Here is a 15408-nt window from a genome sequence, read left to right as displayed (position 1 = left end):
CACATTAATGTGTCATGAAATGCGCCTAACGATGCTAAAGATCTAAGTGCATGGGAAATGAAGGATGCTCGTATTATTTCTTAGATTCTAGGGTCTATGGAGCGCACATGGAAATAATCGACTCTCCTTTACTACTGCTAAAGAGATGTGGGAGTATTTGAAACACATCCATTTTCAAGATAATAATGCACGAAGATTTTAGTTGGAGTTAGAAATAGCTAATTACACTCAAGTTAATCTTACTATTGAGAAATATTATTCGGGTTTTCTAAACTTGTGGAGTGAGTATTTTGGGATAATTCATACTAAGGTCCTTGCGGCAGCCTTATCAACAATGTGCGATGCTCAAGAAATTAGCGAGTGGGATCAGTTTCTTATGAAATTAGGACTCGAATTTGAAGTGGTTCGAGCGGGTTTGTTGAATTGTGATCCAGTCCCTTCGTTAGATGTGTGTCTGGGTGAACTCTTGCGCGAAGAGCAATGGCTAGCTACTCAATCTAATTTAGGAGCTAATATATCCTCATCTGATGTGGTAACCTTTGCATATATTGCCCAAGGGCGAGGAAAGGGAAAACTATGGTTTTTCTACTGCAAAGGATACGGCCATATTGCTTGTACTTGTCCTCAAACGGTCTGCATTTACTGCAAGTAATCAGGGTCTTTCATCAAGTAGTGTCTTAACGGCCTCCGAACTAGAAGGCTCGGGCCTTTCAAGCTGATGCTCAGGGACCTACTCGTACTTCCACAAGCTAGCACTAGTCAATAGGCTCTTACTCCAGAAATGGTTCAACAAATGATTATTTCAGCTTTCTCTACTTTATGCCTACAAGGTAATGATCAAACTATTTCTTTTCCTTGGTTTGTTGACTCAGGGGCGTCAAATCATAACAGAGGTAGTTCTAATTCATGTATAACATTCGACACTATACTGGCACACATCACATTCAGATTGCTAATGGCAATATCTTCCTAATTTCTGCTATTAGTGATATTGGGCCTTTTTTCGATAATTTTTTATATCTACGGGTTTATCTACTAACTTGATTTCGGTTGGACAATTGGTTGATAATAACTATGATGTGTGTTTCTCTCATGCTGGTTGTCTTGTGTAGGATCAGAGGTCGGGGAAGGAGATCTCGATCGGGCCTAAAGTCGGACAATTATTTCCATTACATTTTAAAATTCCTCCTGCTATATCTTTGGCTTGTATTCATGTTGGACTTAAACATGATATTTGGCATAAGAGATTAGGTCATCCTAATGTTTCAATTTTATCTCATTTATCGAAATATGGTTTTTTGGGCAATAAAGATTAGTTTCAGTTCTCCAATTGGACTCTTAATTGTAATGCTTGTAAATTGGAAAAAGCAAGACACTTCCATTTCGGAATCATGGGTGTTGTGCCAATAAATGCTTTAAGATTATTCATAGTGACATTTGGGGCGTGACATCCGTCACTTCACATGCTCATTATAAATATTTTGTAATTTTTATTGATGATTTTAGTTGTTACACTTGGATATATATTTTTAGATCTAAAAGGGAGGTCAATACTGTTCTTAAGACTTTTGTAGCTTATATTGAGAGATAGTTATCTTCCAACATTCAAATTTCGAGGTTCGACAACGGCGAGGAACTCATGTCTCATGATTGTTAGTCTTCTTACAACAAAAAATGGATTCTCTCTCAACGCTCTTGGCCATATACTCCTTAGCAAAATGTAGCTGAAAGAAAGAATTGTCACTTATTAGATATCATCCGAGTTTTACTCTTGGAATCTTCAATTTCACCACAATTTTGGGTTGAAGCACTCTCCATAGCTGTACATCTGATAAATAAACCTCTTGCTTAGCATTGGGGTTTGACTCGCCTCATTTTAGCCTATATGGTACACATCATAGCTATGACATGTTGCATACTTTTGGGTGTGTTTATTTTGTTCATTTGCCTCTCATGAACGTTATAAGTTTGGTGCTCAATTTGTACGGTGTGCTTTCATGGGTGACAATATTGCCCATAAGGGTTTTGTTTGTTATGATAATGTTACTAATCGTTTCTGTATCTCTCGCAATGTGGTTTTCTTTGAGAATCAGTATTACTCCTAGTACCACGTTATGTCCCCATCTAATTTGGCTCCATTCCTTGGTTTTGATGATGGTTCTGGTTCCATCGAACGTTTTAAACCAGATTTGGTATATAAGAGACGGTAGCCTCTAGCCCCATCGCCCCTTCTCGACCCTGATCCAATCCCAAACTCTACTTCTCTTAGGCGATCTGCCTGCACCACTCAGATTTCTGATCGGTATGGTTTCTCTGTAACCTTATCTCTTATCAACGTTCCTACTTATTCTCAGGCAGTTACTCAACCTTATGGATGGGGAGAAAGCCATGCAAGAGGAATTTCGAGCTCTTTGGGAGAATCACGCATGGGATATTGTTCATTGTTCTCATTGCGTCAAACTTATTGGGTGTAAATGGGTCCATTCTGTTAAGTTACACTCTGATGGATCTCTAGATCGATATAAAGCTCGATTGGTGGATCTTGGTAATCATCAAGAATATAGCGTGGATTATGAAGAGATTTTTGCATCTATTGCCAAAATGACAATGGTTTGTATCGTTCTTGCTATAGTTGTTTCCAAGGGATGGTCTTTGCGACAAATGGATGTCACAAATTCTTTCTTGCATGGTGATCTTAAGGAAGAGATTTATGTCACCCCCGGCAGGACTATTCTCCTTACCCTCTTTTGTTGTTTGTAAGCTAAAGAGCTTGCTTTATGGGTTAAAATAGGCTCCTCGTGCTTGGTTTGATAAGTTTCGTTCCACTCTTCTAAGGTTCTCATTTACTCAGAGTCAATATGATTCGTCACTATTTATTTTTGACAGCAAGGTGAGCATTGTGCTTCTTCTTGTATATTTGGACGATATAGTTATTATTGGAATTGACTCTAAATTGGTATCCCACCTTCAAGACCGCCTTAAGGAGTCATTTCATATGAAGGACTTAGGACCTTTACATTATTTATAGGGTCTTGAGGTGATTTTAGATCTAGCCAAAACTTACCTACATCAGCATAAGTATACAAAGGAGCTAATTTCATTGACTGTGTTTCAGGATGGTCAATCTGTTGATACTCCTTTGGAGGTAAATTTGAAGTATCGCGATGGCAATCTTCTTCCCAATCCCTCATTGTATCACCAGTTAGTGGGTAGTTTAAATTATCTCACTATTGCGCAACTAGATATTTTCTTGGCTGTTCAATTTATGCACATACCACGACATCTTCACTTGGTCACGGTTCGCCACATTATTAGATACTTGCTGGGTACGGATCTTTTCTTCCCTACCAATTCTCCTCTTAAATTAGTGTAGACCTCGTGGTTCGATTACAAGTTAGTGTATGTTCCTTGGTAATGCACTTATTTTTTGGGGAAGTGAGAAGCAAGATCGTGTCTCTAAATTCTCTACCGAATCTGAGTATCGCGTTATGTTTTCTGTCTGTGCTGAGATTATTTGGCTTCGTGGTCTTCTATTGGAGCTTGGTTGTTCCCAACTAGATCCCACTCCACTTCATGTTAACAACACTAATGCCATTCAAATTACTGCTAATCATGTGTTCCATGACACATTGAAGTTGATTGTCACTCTATAAGGAAAGCTTATGATGATTGAATTATTACTCTTCCACATATTACAGCTGATGTTTAGGTTGCTGATATATTTACCTAGGTGATGATTCGACAGTGGCATCAGTTCCTTGTCAGCAAATTGATGCTTTTAGGTCATCCAGCATCAATTTGAGGGGGATGTTAATAATAAGATCACAAAGATTATGATGAAGATTATGGACAACTTATGTTACCTTAATTACGTATATAATTGTATTAGTATGTATTATTTATTTAAAGGAAATTAGGTCGTTTCCTTGTATATATTAGCTAGTTTCCTTGTATACTTGGTATCCATAAATAACTTGTAACATTCTATAAAATCATGAAAGAGAGATGAGGAATTCATACGGCAAAATATTGATATGGTATCGAGCCCTAACATTTTCACACCGTGTGGTTCTAGTGGGTATCTCTACTTTCTTCAACATCACTCAATTCATCGAAGTCGGCGTCACTGTGGTCGTCCCTTGTGAGTTTGACGATCGGTTACTAGTTCATAGTCGACGTCCTTGGTTTAATCAGAGTAGGCATCTCTGCGGTGGGTTCTCTTGGGCTTTGGTGTCTCTGCGGTGGGTTCTCTTGGGCTTCCAACAATCTTCTCAGGTATTGCAGCCTCCTCGCGTTCAATTTCCCGGTAAGTCTAGCAGTAAGTTTTAGTTGGAGACGTTTTCCCTCTTTCCGTCATCTGCAACTTCATTTCGTTCGGTGTCGTTTCTGTTTGGCGTCTCTTCCTGATTGTTATTGGCTCAACATTTTATTGTGGTCTTGGTGTGGGCTTTTATGTTGGGACAATTGGTGTTTAGTGGGTGCCACGCGTTTTATGTAACGTGATTTTATACCGCAAGCGCACGGTGTCAAGTTTTGTAGTATATTAAAGAATTGAAAAGTGTCGAATTCACTGGGATTGATATTCGACTTCCACTGAGTACTATACTTGTGTCCGCGTTTACTTTATCTAGACAATCGGGTGTTAAATTGATGTTTGAATACTAAACTAATGTCAATGAATTAAACAATGCAATAAAAGTGAGGCAATTTCTAAAGATTAAATCAAAATTACGTAATGTCTAGGGAGTGATTTTACCGTATTCTCGATATAATTCTCAATCCCTATAGATATTTCCATTAATTATTTTTTGAATTCATAGGCAAGAATCCTAAGTTAATTCTATCTCCCCCTCTCGAGCGTCAAATAGAACCTATTTCTATATTTCAACCCCAATATCTCTATTCCGAGTTAAATTTATAAAGATTATCACGCACTTGGTTCTTGTTTTACCCTCAAAGAATTGCACTTTCTCTCGAAATCTACAAATCTAGGTTATATTGTTCTTAGATCATGCTTAAATTTCCCTCTCTTGAGCGTTAAATTTAGAGAATCAATTCATTCAATTGGTGATCAAGCAACTGAAAGCATTAAGCAAGAACAATACAAATCAATTCTGGAAAATTAAATGGAAATACTATAAAGAAATTGAATCATGTCTCAAATAGGTACATCAAACTCTAGATTTAATAAATTTGTTCATGATTGAGAAGAACACAATAAAATACAAATTAAATCGCATGGAAAAGAGAAAGATAAGAAAAACTCAGGTTGCAGCTTGATTTTTTCTCCAAAATCCAGTGATTCTTCTCTCAATTAGTGTATCTCCTTGCCTCCCTTCTTCAGCCGTCCAACCTCTTTTCTTTAGTCTGTCAATATGTATTTATAATCACCTTAATTTGCATTACGAGTTGAAGTTGGGCGAGGTTGAAAATATTTGGAAAAATTGCGTTTTTCCTTTCTCGGCATGCAGTGCCTGGGCGCTACAAAAGTGTCGCCAAGGCGTTGCGTCTCTGTCTTGTTTCAGGCGCTGCAGTTTTGCTTCCTTTGTGCGTGTACAGCGCCTGGGCGCTGATTTGTGGCGCCTAGGCGCTGCAACTGTGGCGCCTAGGCGCTGTGGCAAGTTTTTTTAGTTGGTTTTCTTCCTTCTTTCTTCCATCGTCTTTCACGTGCATCTTGATGCTTCTTCTTGTCCATTCACTTCTATGTAATTTTGACTCTTTTCCACCCTTCAAACTCACCATTTCACCAAATTGGTTTACCTATAAAGCAACACAAATACCCGCATCAAAACGTTCTACATTTCTCAAAAAAAACCAAATATTTCAAGCTTAAGAAACATTAAATCAATGAGTGAAATTCACTCATCAGTGGGCTGGAATATTATATTAGTATTCAGTTTTGAATTGTATCGAGCCATTTGGGCCTCCATCATTTAGTTTGGGCTGCCTGTGTTTTAATTTCCTTTGGTGGATTGCATTAATTTGTGGATATTTGACCATGTCTGTGGAGAAGGGTGATTCCTTCTATACTCACTTTACTGGAAAAAATTGTTCTTCATGGGCATTTCATTTTCAGCTATTGGTTGAAGGAAAAGGCGATCTGTGGGGACATATCGACGGAAGCCTCCCGCCTCCTAATCAAGAAAAAGACAGAGAAAAGTATCTTGCTTGGAAAATCAAAGATTCTCGAATTATGGCGTGGATCATTGGATCTGTTGATGATTAGATTGTTCTTAATCTTCGACCTTACAAATCTGCTCGGGATATGTGGGAATATTTGAAGAAAGTCTACACTCAGAGTAACAATGCTCGACAACTTCTGTTGGAGTTTGAACTGGTGCAATTTTCTCAAGATTCTCGTACTATTGAAGAATTTTATTCGGGTTTTTCTAATCTCTTGACTAAGTACAAAGATATCATCTATGCTTCGGTTTCCTCTGATAGGTTGAAGGCAATACAAGATGTACATGAAGTTACAAAGCGAGACCAATTCCTCATGAAATTAAGAACTGAATTTGAACCTATCAGATCTAGTCTTATGAATCGTGAATCTCCTCCGTCGTCGGATGATTGTTTAGGTGAATTACTAAGGGAAGAACGACTTCTCACTCGTGCCTCTTTAGAGCAACAATAGAATCGGGTGACACCGGTTCTTATGGCTTATGTGGCTCAAGGAAAATTCAAGCATCGGGATATGTCTAGAATGCAGTGTTATAGCTGTAAGGGGTTTGGTCACATGGCCCTTCAGTGTCCCAGAAAAATTTGCAATTATTGCAAGAAGTCTAGTCATGTTATTAAGGAGTGCCCCACTCGTCCTCCACGCAAGATTGGACCAAATTATGTTGCCGCTGCTGCTTTAGCCTCTAGTTCTGCTCCACCATCGATTCCCTTTCAAGTTCCAGCCTCTCCTAACTCTTCCCAAACTCACATAACTCTTGAGACGATTCAACAAATGGTCATCTCTGCTTTGGGTATCTCAGGTAATCCACCATCTATGTGTTCTTCTTGGTTATTAGACTCAGGTGCCTCTAGCCATATGACTCCCGATCCTTTGTTGCTTAGTAATCTTAGATCATATACTTAACTTTTCAATATACATACTGTCGATGGTAACACCCTTCCTATATCAGCTGTAGGGGATATATCACCAGATTTGTCTAACGTTTTAGTCTCTCCTGATTTGTCAACTAATCTTTTATCTGTTGGGCAACTTGGTGATGATAATTGTACTGCCTCTTTTTCTTTCTCTAGCTATTATGTGCAGGATCAGGTGTCTGGAAGGATGAACGTGAAGGGGCCTAAGAAGGGACGTCTATTTCCTATTTCACCGAAGCCTGTTTCATTTTCTTCTTTTGTTTGTAATTCTGCCACTTTAGATGTTTTTGATTGGCATAAGAAATTGGGTCATCCCAATTCAAATGTGCTACAACACTTGTTAAACTCGGGTTTACTTGGTAATAAAACTCCTACTTCGGTTATCTCTTTTCATTGTGCTTCTCGTAAACTTGCTAAAAGTAAAATTTTACCATTCCCATCTCATGGTTCTCGTGCTTTGCATGTTTTCGATATTATTCATAGTGATATGTGGGGTGTTACCTGTGGTATCTCATACTCATTATAAGTACTTTGTTATTTTTATTGATGATTATAGTAGATTTAAATGGATTTATTTTTTTCATGCAAAGAGTGAGGTCTTCTATGCTTTTCATGCCTTTCTTGCTCTCATTGGCAACCAATTTTCCTCCTCAATCAAAGTCTTAAGATCTGATTCGGAAGGTGAATACATGTCTCATGCTTTTCAATCTTTCTTACAAACTAAAGGTATTATTACCCAATGATCTTGTCCTTCTACCCCTCAACAAAATGGGATGGCAGAACGCAAGATCCGTCACCTTCTTGATATGGTTCGAGCACTTTTGATTGAGTCTTCCGTTCCCTCTTGTTTTTTGGTGTGAAGCATTGTCTACTGTTGTGCATCTTATAAATCGATTACCTTTTCTCACTCTTAATAATGCTTCTCCATTTTCTAAACTCTTTGGTCATCATCCCACATATTCTCATCTCCGTCCTTTTGGGTGTGTATGCTTTGTTTATTTGCTACCACATGAAAGAACAAAATTCACCTCTCAATCTGTCAAGTGTGCCTTTCTAGGATATGGTGGGACTCAGAAAGGATATGTTTGTTATGATCCTACATCACAACGAATTCGAACTTCTCGTAATGTTTTTTTTTTTTTTTTTAAACAATCATTCTTTGGTTCCGAGACTGTGGTTTCCCCTCCTGTGTTCTCTGTCTTACCTGATTTCCCTTCAATACCATCTTGGTACAAGCCGAGTCTTGTTTACACTCGCAGGCGTGGTACATCCATCACTAATCCAAATCTTTTTTCTCCGACGATGGTCCTTCCAAGCCTCTTTGATCCTCCACTTATGGCACCAGATCCTGCACTTGATGATGTGCCACCTCCTGTCTCTCTTCATCGTACTTCTCGTGTTTCTTGATCACCAAATAGGTATGATTTTTCCTCCCATAGTTCAATGTCTGCTACACTTAATTCGGTTTCTATTCCTTCCAACAGGCAATGAAAGCAAAACTTGAGGCTCTTGAAGCCAATAAGGCATAGGATATTGTGCCATGTCCATAGAGTGAAACCCATTGGAAGTAAATGGGTGTACTCCATCAAACTTCGTTCTAATGGTTCTCTTGAGCGCTATAAGGCTCGATCAGTTACTTTGGGAAATCGTGAAGAGTATGGAATAGATTATGATGAGACATTTGCTCCTGTAGCAAAAATGACCACTGTTTGTCTCTTGATATAGCTTGCCGCTTCCTAGTCATGGTATTTACATCAAATGGATGTGAAGAATGCATTCTTACATGGAGATCTCAAGGAGGACATTTATATGAAACTTCCATCTGGTATGCCTCTTTCCCCAGTTGATTCTGTATGCAAGCTAAAACGGTCTTTGTATGGTCTTAAGCAGGCTCCCCGTGCTTGGCTTGACAAGTTTCGTCGCACTCTTTTGGATTTCTCCTTTAGTCAGAGTCAATATGATGCGTCTATTTTTTTACAAGAGTATTGTTGGTATTGTTTTTTTGTTAGTTTATGGGGATGCTATTATTATCTCCGGGTCTGATCATAGTCTTATTCAGAAACTTTAGCAACATCTTCACTCGATTTTTCATATGAAAGACCTTGGTCAACTTACTTTCTTAGCTTAGAGGTACATACTATATCACATGATATCTTCTTAAATCAATATAAGTATATTCAAGACTTGATTGGGTTGGCTAATCTATCTGAACCCTCCTCAATTGATACACCGTTGGAGCTCAATGTTAAATATCGAAGGGATGAAGGAACTATTCTTCCAGATCCTACTCTTAATCGTAAGTTGGTAGGTAGTCTCATCTATCTCACTATCACACGTCCGGATATTTCCTTTGCAGTCTATACTGTAAGCAAGTTTATGGACACCCCTCGTCATCTTCATTTGGTGGCTGTCCGTCTCATTATTCGCTATCTTATTGGTACTCATCGTGGTCTCTTCTTCCCTCGGGGGTCGTCTCTTGAGCTCACAACTTATTATGATGCTAATTCAGCTGGTTGTCCTGATTCTCGTCTATCTACTATTGGGTGGTGTATTTTTATTGGTGATGCTCTCGTTTCTTGGAAATGTAAGAAACAGGACTGTGTTTCTAAGTCCTCCACTGAGGCCGAGTATCGAGCTATGTCCGCTGCTTGTTCTGAGATTGTGTGGTTACGGGGTCTTTTTGTAGAACTTGGTATCTCTCAGTCACAACCTACACCTCTTCATGGTGACAACACTAGTGCTATTCAGATTGCGGCCAATCCTGTGTACCATGAGCACACCAAGCATATTGATGTGGACTGTCATTATATTCGTGATGCTTATGATTCCAAGGTCATCGCTCTTCCCCATGTTTCCACTTCTCAACAAATCGCAAATATCTTAACCAAATCTCCGACTCGCGATCGTCATAATTTTCTTATTAGCAGATTGATGCTTGTGGACTCACCAACATCAATTTGAGGGGGGTATTAGTATGTATTATTTATTTAAAGGAAATTAGGTCATTTCCTTGTATATATTAGCTAGTTTCCTTGTATACTTGGTATCCATAAATAACTTGTAACATTCTATAAAAGCATGAAAGAGAGACGAGGAATTCATCCGGCAAAATATTGTTAAATTGTATTTTATCATAATTACATTTACCATATTTAGATGTGTGTATGTAAAGTTCTTCCTATATAATGCAATGGAGCCCAAACGGGAAAATCATTCAGTCAATTGTTGTTAATTTAACCAGTGTAGTAGGATATTCTCTATATTTTAAATTTCAATAGTCCATTTTTGCTGCCTTTAGCATATTCACATTTCTTTTCCCTTTATCACATCTTGTTTTATCTAAAAGAATAAAAAGGAAAAAAGATTCTCGTGTGCCTTGGCTTTGGAACAAATATATAGTTATTTTGAGCACTTAGTATCTTGCAAGCTTCTGCATTCTATTAATCTGAGATGTTCTTACATCTAGTTACTATTGTGGGCAATCTGCGGATAGATGGTGCCTCAAAATTTTATAGCCATATATCACTGCATTACCATTTCTTCTGTCATCAGTGACATTATACTACATTTTCCCTCCTAAGGTTGCTCCTGACGTCAAAGAAGTATTAGACACCTTCAGAGTAGCGGCTGAATTGGGAAGCGATTCACTCGGAGCATATGTGATTTCCATGGCCTCCAATGTATGGCTAGTAATACATACTGCTGTCTGCATTCCCCTGTTATAACTCCAAAATGGATATTGTGATATTAAAATATTTCAAAACGATTTATTTTTCGACTTCCTTTTCCTTTTTCTTGTGTCAACGACATTGCTTTCCTGTATAAAAACAGGCTAGCGATGTCCTTGCAGTCGAACTCTTACAGAAAGATGCTCGCCTTGCTGTTGCTGGAGAACTAGGAAGACCCTGTCCTGGCGGAACGTAAGATAGTTTTTCTTAGTTACCTGTAGAATATGCAATTGTACAGCTTCCAGTTTGAATTACAAACAATAACAAACATATAATTTGGTATCTTCATTTTCATGAATTATGTTGACTTTCAGACATCATATTAACAGAAAATGAAGAACATTGACTAGGTTTTATCAATGAAGAGAGTGATATTTGTGATTTACAACACTTAAAAGATTAAGCTGTCTTTTATTTCCTATTCGTATTAAAGAAGAAACTTCTGAAGATATTTTAAGATTCTATAATTTAATTTCACATATTCTGTTTCTAGAAAGAGGAAATTTTCCAGCATTTACATAACTAGATCATAGCACCGTTAAATATATGATAAAACGCACAATTTTGGGTAAAGGCAGTGTGCTTATTCATCTTCTGGGTTTAAGTATTTTACCTTGGGGCATCTGAATTTATATTATGTTGATAATGTCATTATCCATATAATAAATAAATAATTTGAATGAAGAATTGTGATGTTAGATGAGTGAATTTTATAAAGCAACTATAAGCAATGACTCTCCTTTATATTATGTCAGGAAAGCTATGTGCAGATGATTGATTGCTTCTGTTTTTAATCAGCTATGTAGGGAATAAATAATAGCCTTATTTTTGAACTTTTCTGCATTTCATTTAGCATCAATAAAATGTACCTGTAACCAAAGAAAAATTTCTTATAGGCTGCGAGTAGTTCCTCTGTTTGAAACTGTGAAGGACTTGAGAGAAGCTGGATCGGCAATAAGGAAACTGCTGTCAATTGATTGGTATCGGAACCACATTATAAAGAACCATAATGGACACCAAGAGGTACTTATGACTTCATGTTAACCCAATATTTTAAGATGTTTAACTTGAGCCCAGTTTTAAGCATTAGTTGTCTACAGGTGATGGTTGGATATTCAGACTCGGGCAAAGATGCTGGCCGCTTTACTGCTGCATGGGAACTTTACAAAGCTCAAGAAGATGTTGTGGCTGCATGCAATGAATATGGCATAAAAGTTACTCTCTTCCATGGACGTGGAGGGAGTATTGGACGAGGTGGTGGTCCTACATACCTTGCTATTCAATCACAGCCGCCTGGTTCAGTTATGGTTAGTTTTCAGTTTGTAACTGGCCTTGAAACTCCTAGTCAATTTTTCGTTGATTGGTCTAAATTTTTGTTCTTTTGATGTTGCACTTTGCAATAAGTGGTAGTGCACGTCTTAGAAATTGTACAACAGGTTTCTCCTGTAGTATTTTACATCAGTTTATTGTTTTAAGATTTTATCACATTATATTCACATGAGAAAATAGGTGAAATAACAATACTTCGTGCCTGTCAAATTGACCTAGCTACATCCATGATAAAAGGTGGGCCTTGTAATGTATAGGCATGGATATTTTGCCTCTCTTAAGATCATGCATTTCTCGATGACTCTCACAGAGAGCACTTCAAGCTTTGTTGATATCAGAAAAATGAAGATAAGTACATACTCTTAAGAATTGTAATAATGCATGTGATTTCTCATTAATTAGCTTCATTTCTTAAAATCATTTTAAACTGTCAAGAGCAAGAGAACTAAATTTAAAATGTTCGATCAATTTTCTTTTATTTGTTTTGTTTTTTTCTGGGAAAAGATTAAGCTGGTTTCTTCATATTTCATTCACATTTTTTATTCTTCTCATCCGTTTCTTTTGCGTCATATCAAACACACATAAAATGTTATATTTCCCAGCGAATTGAGGCATACATAAATAATTTATACTTTTCTCATTTGCCTCTAAGATGGAATCTCTTACCATCTCTGATGTTACCCAATTCAATTTTCTTTCTCATTTTTTGGATATATAGTTAACTACTAAACTTTGATTTGCATGTGCTTGAGCTTGTTTAAGTAGATAATTTTTTTTTTTTTTTTTTTTTTTTTTTTTTTTGTGTGTCTAATTTTGCATATTTTATTTATAACTAGTTTGCTCTTAACGTGAAGAGTAACTACTATATCCTTATGACTGACTAACGTCGAGCGGGGTTGTTAGGAGTAAATGCATGTTAAACTAGAATAGGACTTGTTATAACTGCATTTTTTTTGTGGTTGCGTGCAAATTTAATTTAGACTGCCAGAAGTTTTATTGAAATCAGAATTTCACATTTCAACTGGTACTAATTGTTCGTGAACAGTCACCCATTTTGTAAGGAGCTGTAAAGAAGGTTTGAGGGCATTAACAGTTTGCTCTACGAGATTGTGATGTGCAGCCTACTTTTAAGTCTTTCCCTATTTGTTTTACTGGCATGATGATGAAAACATTTCTGATTTATGTTATATTTCTTTGATGATTGTATGCTAGCGTATTTACTCAGATACAGCTTTATTCTGCCACCACCTTAAATCTGGCCTTTAAAATGGTATTCATTGTTTTCTTGAATTGTCAGGGTACTCTACGATCAACTGAACAAGGGGAAATGGTGCAGGCCAAGTTTGGATTACCCCAGATAGCTGTTCGGCAGCTAGAGATCTACACAACAGCTGTGCTGCTTGCTACTTTAAGGCCTCCAATCCACCCTAGAGAACAAAAGTGGCGCAATCTAATGGACGATATTTCAAAAATTAGTTGCAATAGTTATCGGAGCACAGTTTATGAAAATCCTGAATTTCTTGCTTACTTTCAGGAGGCTACACCGCAAGCCGAGCTTGGCTATCTCAACATTGGAAGCCGTCCAACAAGAAGAAAGAGTTCAGTTGGAATCGGACATCTACGGGCAATTCCATGGATATTTGCATGGACCCAAACGAGATTTGTTCTTCCTGCCTGGCTTGGCGTAGGAGCAGGCTTAAAGGGTGTTTGTGAGAAGGGGCATACTGAAGATTTACGAGCAATGTACAAAGAATGGCCCTTCTTTCAATCCACTATTGATCTCATAGAAATGGTTATCGGGAAAGCAGACATTCCTATAGCTAAACATTATGATGAGGTTTTAGTCTCTGAGAAACGACAACAGCTCGGTGTAGAGCTGAGGAGAGAGCTTCTGACAGCAGAAGAATTCGTATTGTCGGTTACTGGGCATGAAAAGCTGTCGGAGAACAACCGGAGCCTGCGGAGGTTGATCGAGAGCAGGCTTCCTTATCTTAATCCAATGAACATGTTGCAGGTTGAGATCTTGAAGAGGTTACGCCACGATGACGATAATAATAAACTTCGTGATGCACTTCTTATCACGATTAACGGCATCGCTGCTGGGATGAGGAACACCGGCTAGACGTGCTTCTTGTACTGTCAAATGTATACACTCCCAGATACATGTAGGGTTCTATTGATTCGGCTATGTTTCGCATAAGATTTAGTGGATTGGAAAATTTGAGTTTCTATAACTGATGAATATTTGTTTGTTACTGACTTTTATGTAAAATTTGTATGTTATTTGCATGTTTTATGCTGTGTTGCTATTATGATTGGCACGTTATGAGATCATGGAGCTTGATGGATTTTGGCTACTACTAACTTTTTAGAGATCAGATCAGGTTAGCTTGACGTGACTTTAGAAAGAATAATGCTATTTAGAGCATGTTTGGTACAGTTTAATATCCAATTAAAATCAATTTTTTGACTGTTATTTCACTATTTCAGCCGTTATTTTTGAAATCTTCTTTAACACACAGGACTCACTTTATTTTTGACGATCAAAAAATCAATTAATAAAATCCCTATCAAACAAGCACTTAATCTATGCAGCTGCGGTGCTTAGTGAAGCTAGAATGTCTTTTTATAGATTGAATAATGCGGTAGTGATTCCACTCACATAAATTGGTAATTATTAATAGCTATGATGAATACTAATTTTTGTGGCATGATCAACGCTGAGTTTCAATTTTTAGAAGGGGACATGCTAAATAGTTGGGGAAAATTAGATTTTTTTTTCCCACTTTATTTTTTCATTTAAAGATGTTGACCTTGAAAGTCGATGGGTATGTGATCAATAGATTTCAGCTCTTCTGTTCACATATATGTTATTAGCACACTTGGATGTTACGTTAGACTACACGTGACCTTAGCTCTAGTGGGGTTCTATGGTCGTCGGCACTTAAATGCTCAAGTTATAATATTTGGGTGTGAGAGAGACCCAATGAATAAGAATAAAGGGTGCCGAGTTCAAGGAGAGTTGAATATTCCAACTGCTCAAATGAAGTTCAATTGTGTCGAACCCAATTGTCATAGGCACGTGGCCAATTAACACAAATAGAAACCTAGCTATCCTACGCTATAAAGCAATTTGAAAAGTTGATTGACCTATCTGTTGACGCATGAAATATCTTTATATGGGGTATCTTTTGGCCCCAACTCAGAAATACATTACAACAGGAGGTGATGCCTCACCTCAAACGAACCATTTTGA

General features: G+C 37.6%; 1 protein-coding gene across 1 annotated transcript in view; it reads left to right on the top strand.

The window, feature by feature from the left end:
- The window catches only part of LOC111365313 (phosphoenolpyruvate carboxylase 4-like), a 30551-nt gene extending 16068 nt beyond the window's left edge, over positions 1 to 14483 (top strand). The window contains exons 16-20 of the mRNA XM_022985760.1: positions 10677 to 10775; positions 10927 to 11015; positions 11720 to 11846; positions 11924 to 12130; positions 13450 to 14483. Of these exons, the coding sequence (XP_022841528.1) occupies positions 10677 to 10775; positions 10927 to 11015; positions 11720 to 11846; positions 11924 to 12130; positions 13450 to 14274 (1347 nt within the window). The 3' untranslated portion in view covers positions 14275 to 14483. The remainder of the gene's footprint in view (positions 1 to 10676; positions 10776 to 10926; positions 11016 to 11719; positions 11847 to 11923; positions 12131 to 13449) is intronic.
- Positions 14484 to 15408: the final 925 nt, after the last annotated feature.

This window comes from Olea europaea, chromosome 17, assembly GCF_002742605.1.
Source record: "Olea europaea var. sylvestris chromosome 17, O_europaea_v1, whole genome shotgun sequence".
NCBI classification, from domain to species: Eukaryota; Viridiplantae; Streptophyta; class Magnoliopsida; order Lamiales; family Oleaceae; genus Olea; species Olea europaea.
The sequence above is the reverse complement of the archived record's forward strand: the minus strand, read 5'-3'. Positions and strand labels throughout refer to the sequence as shown.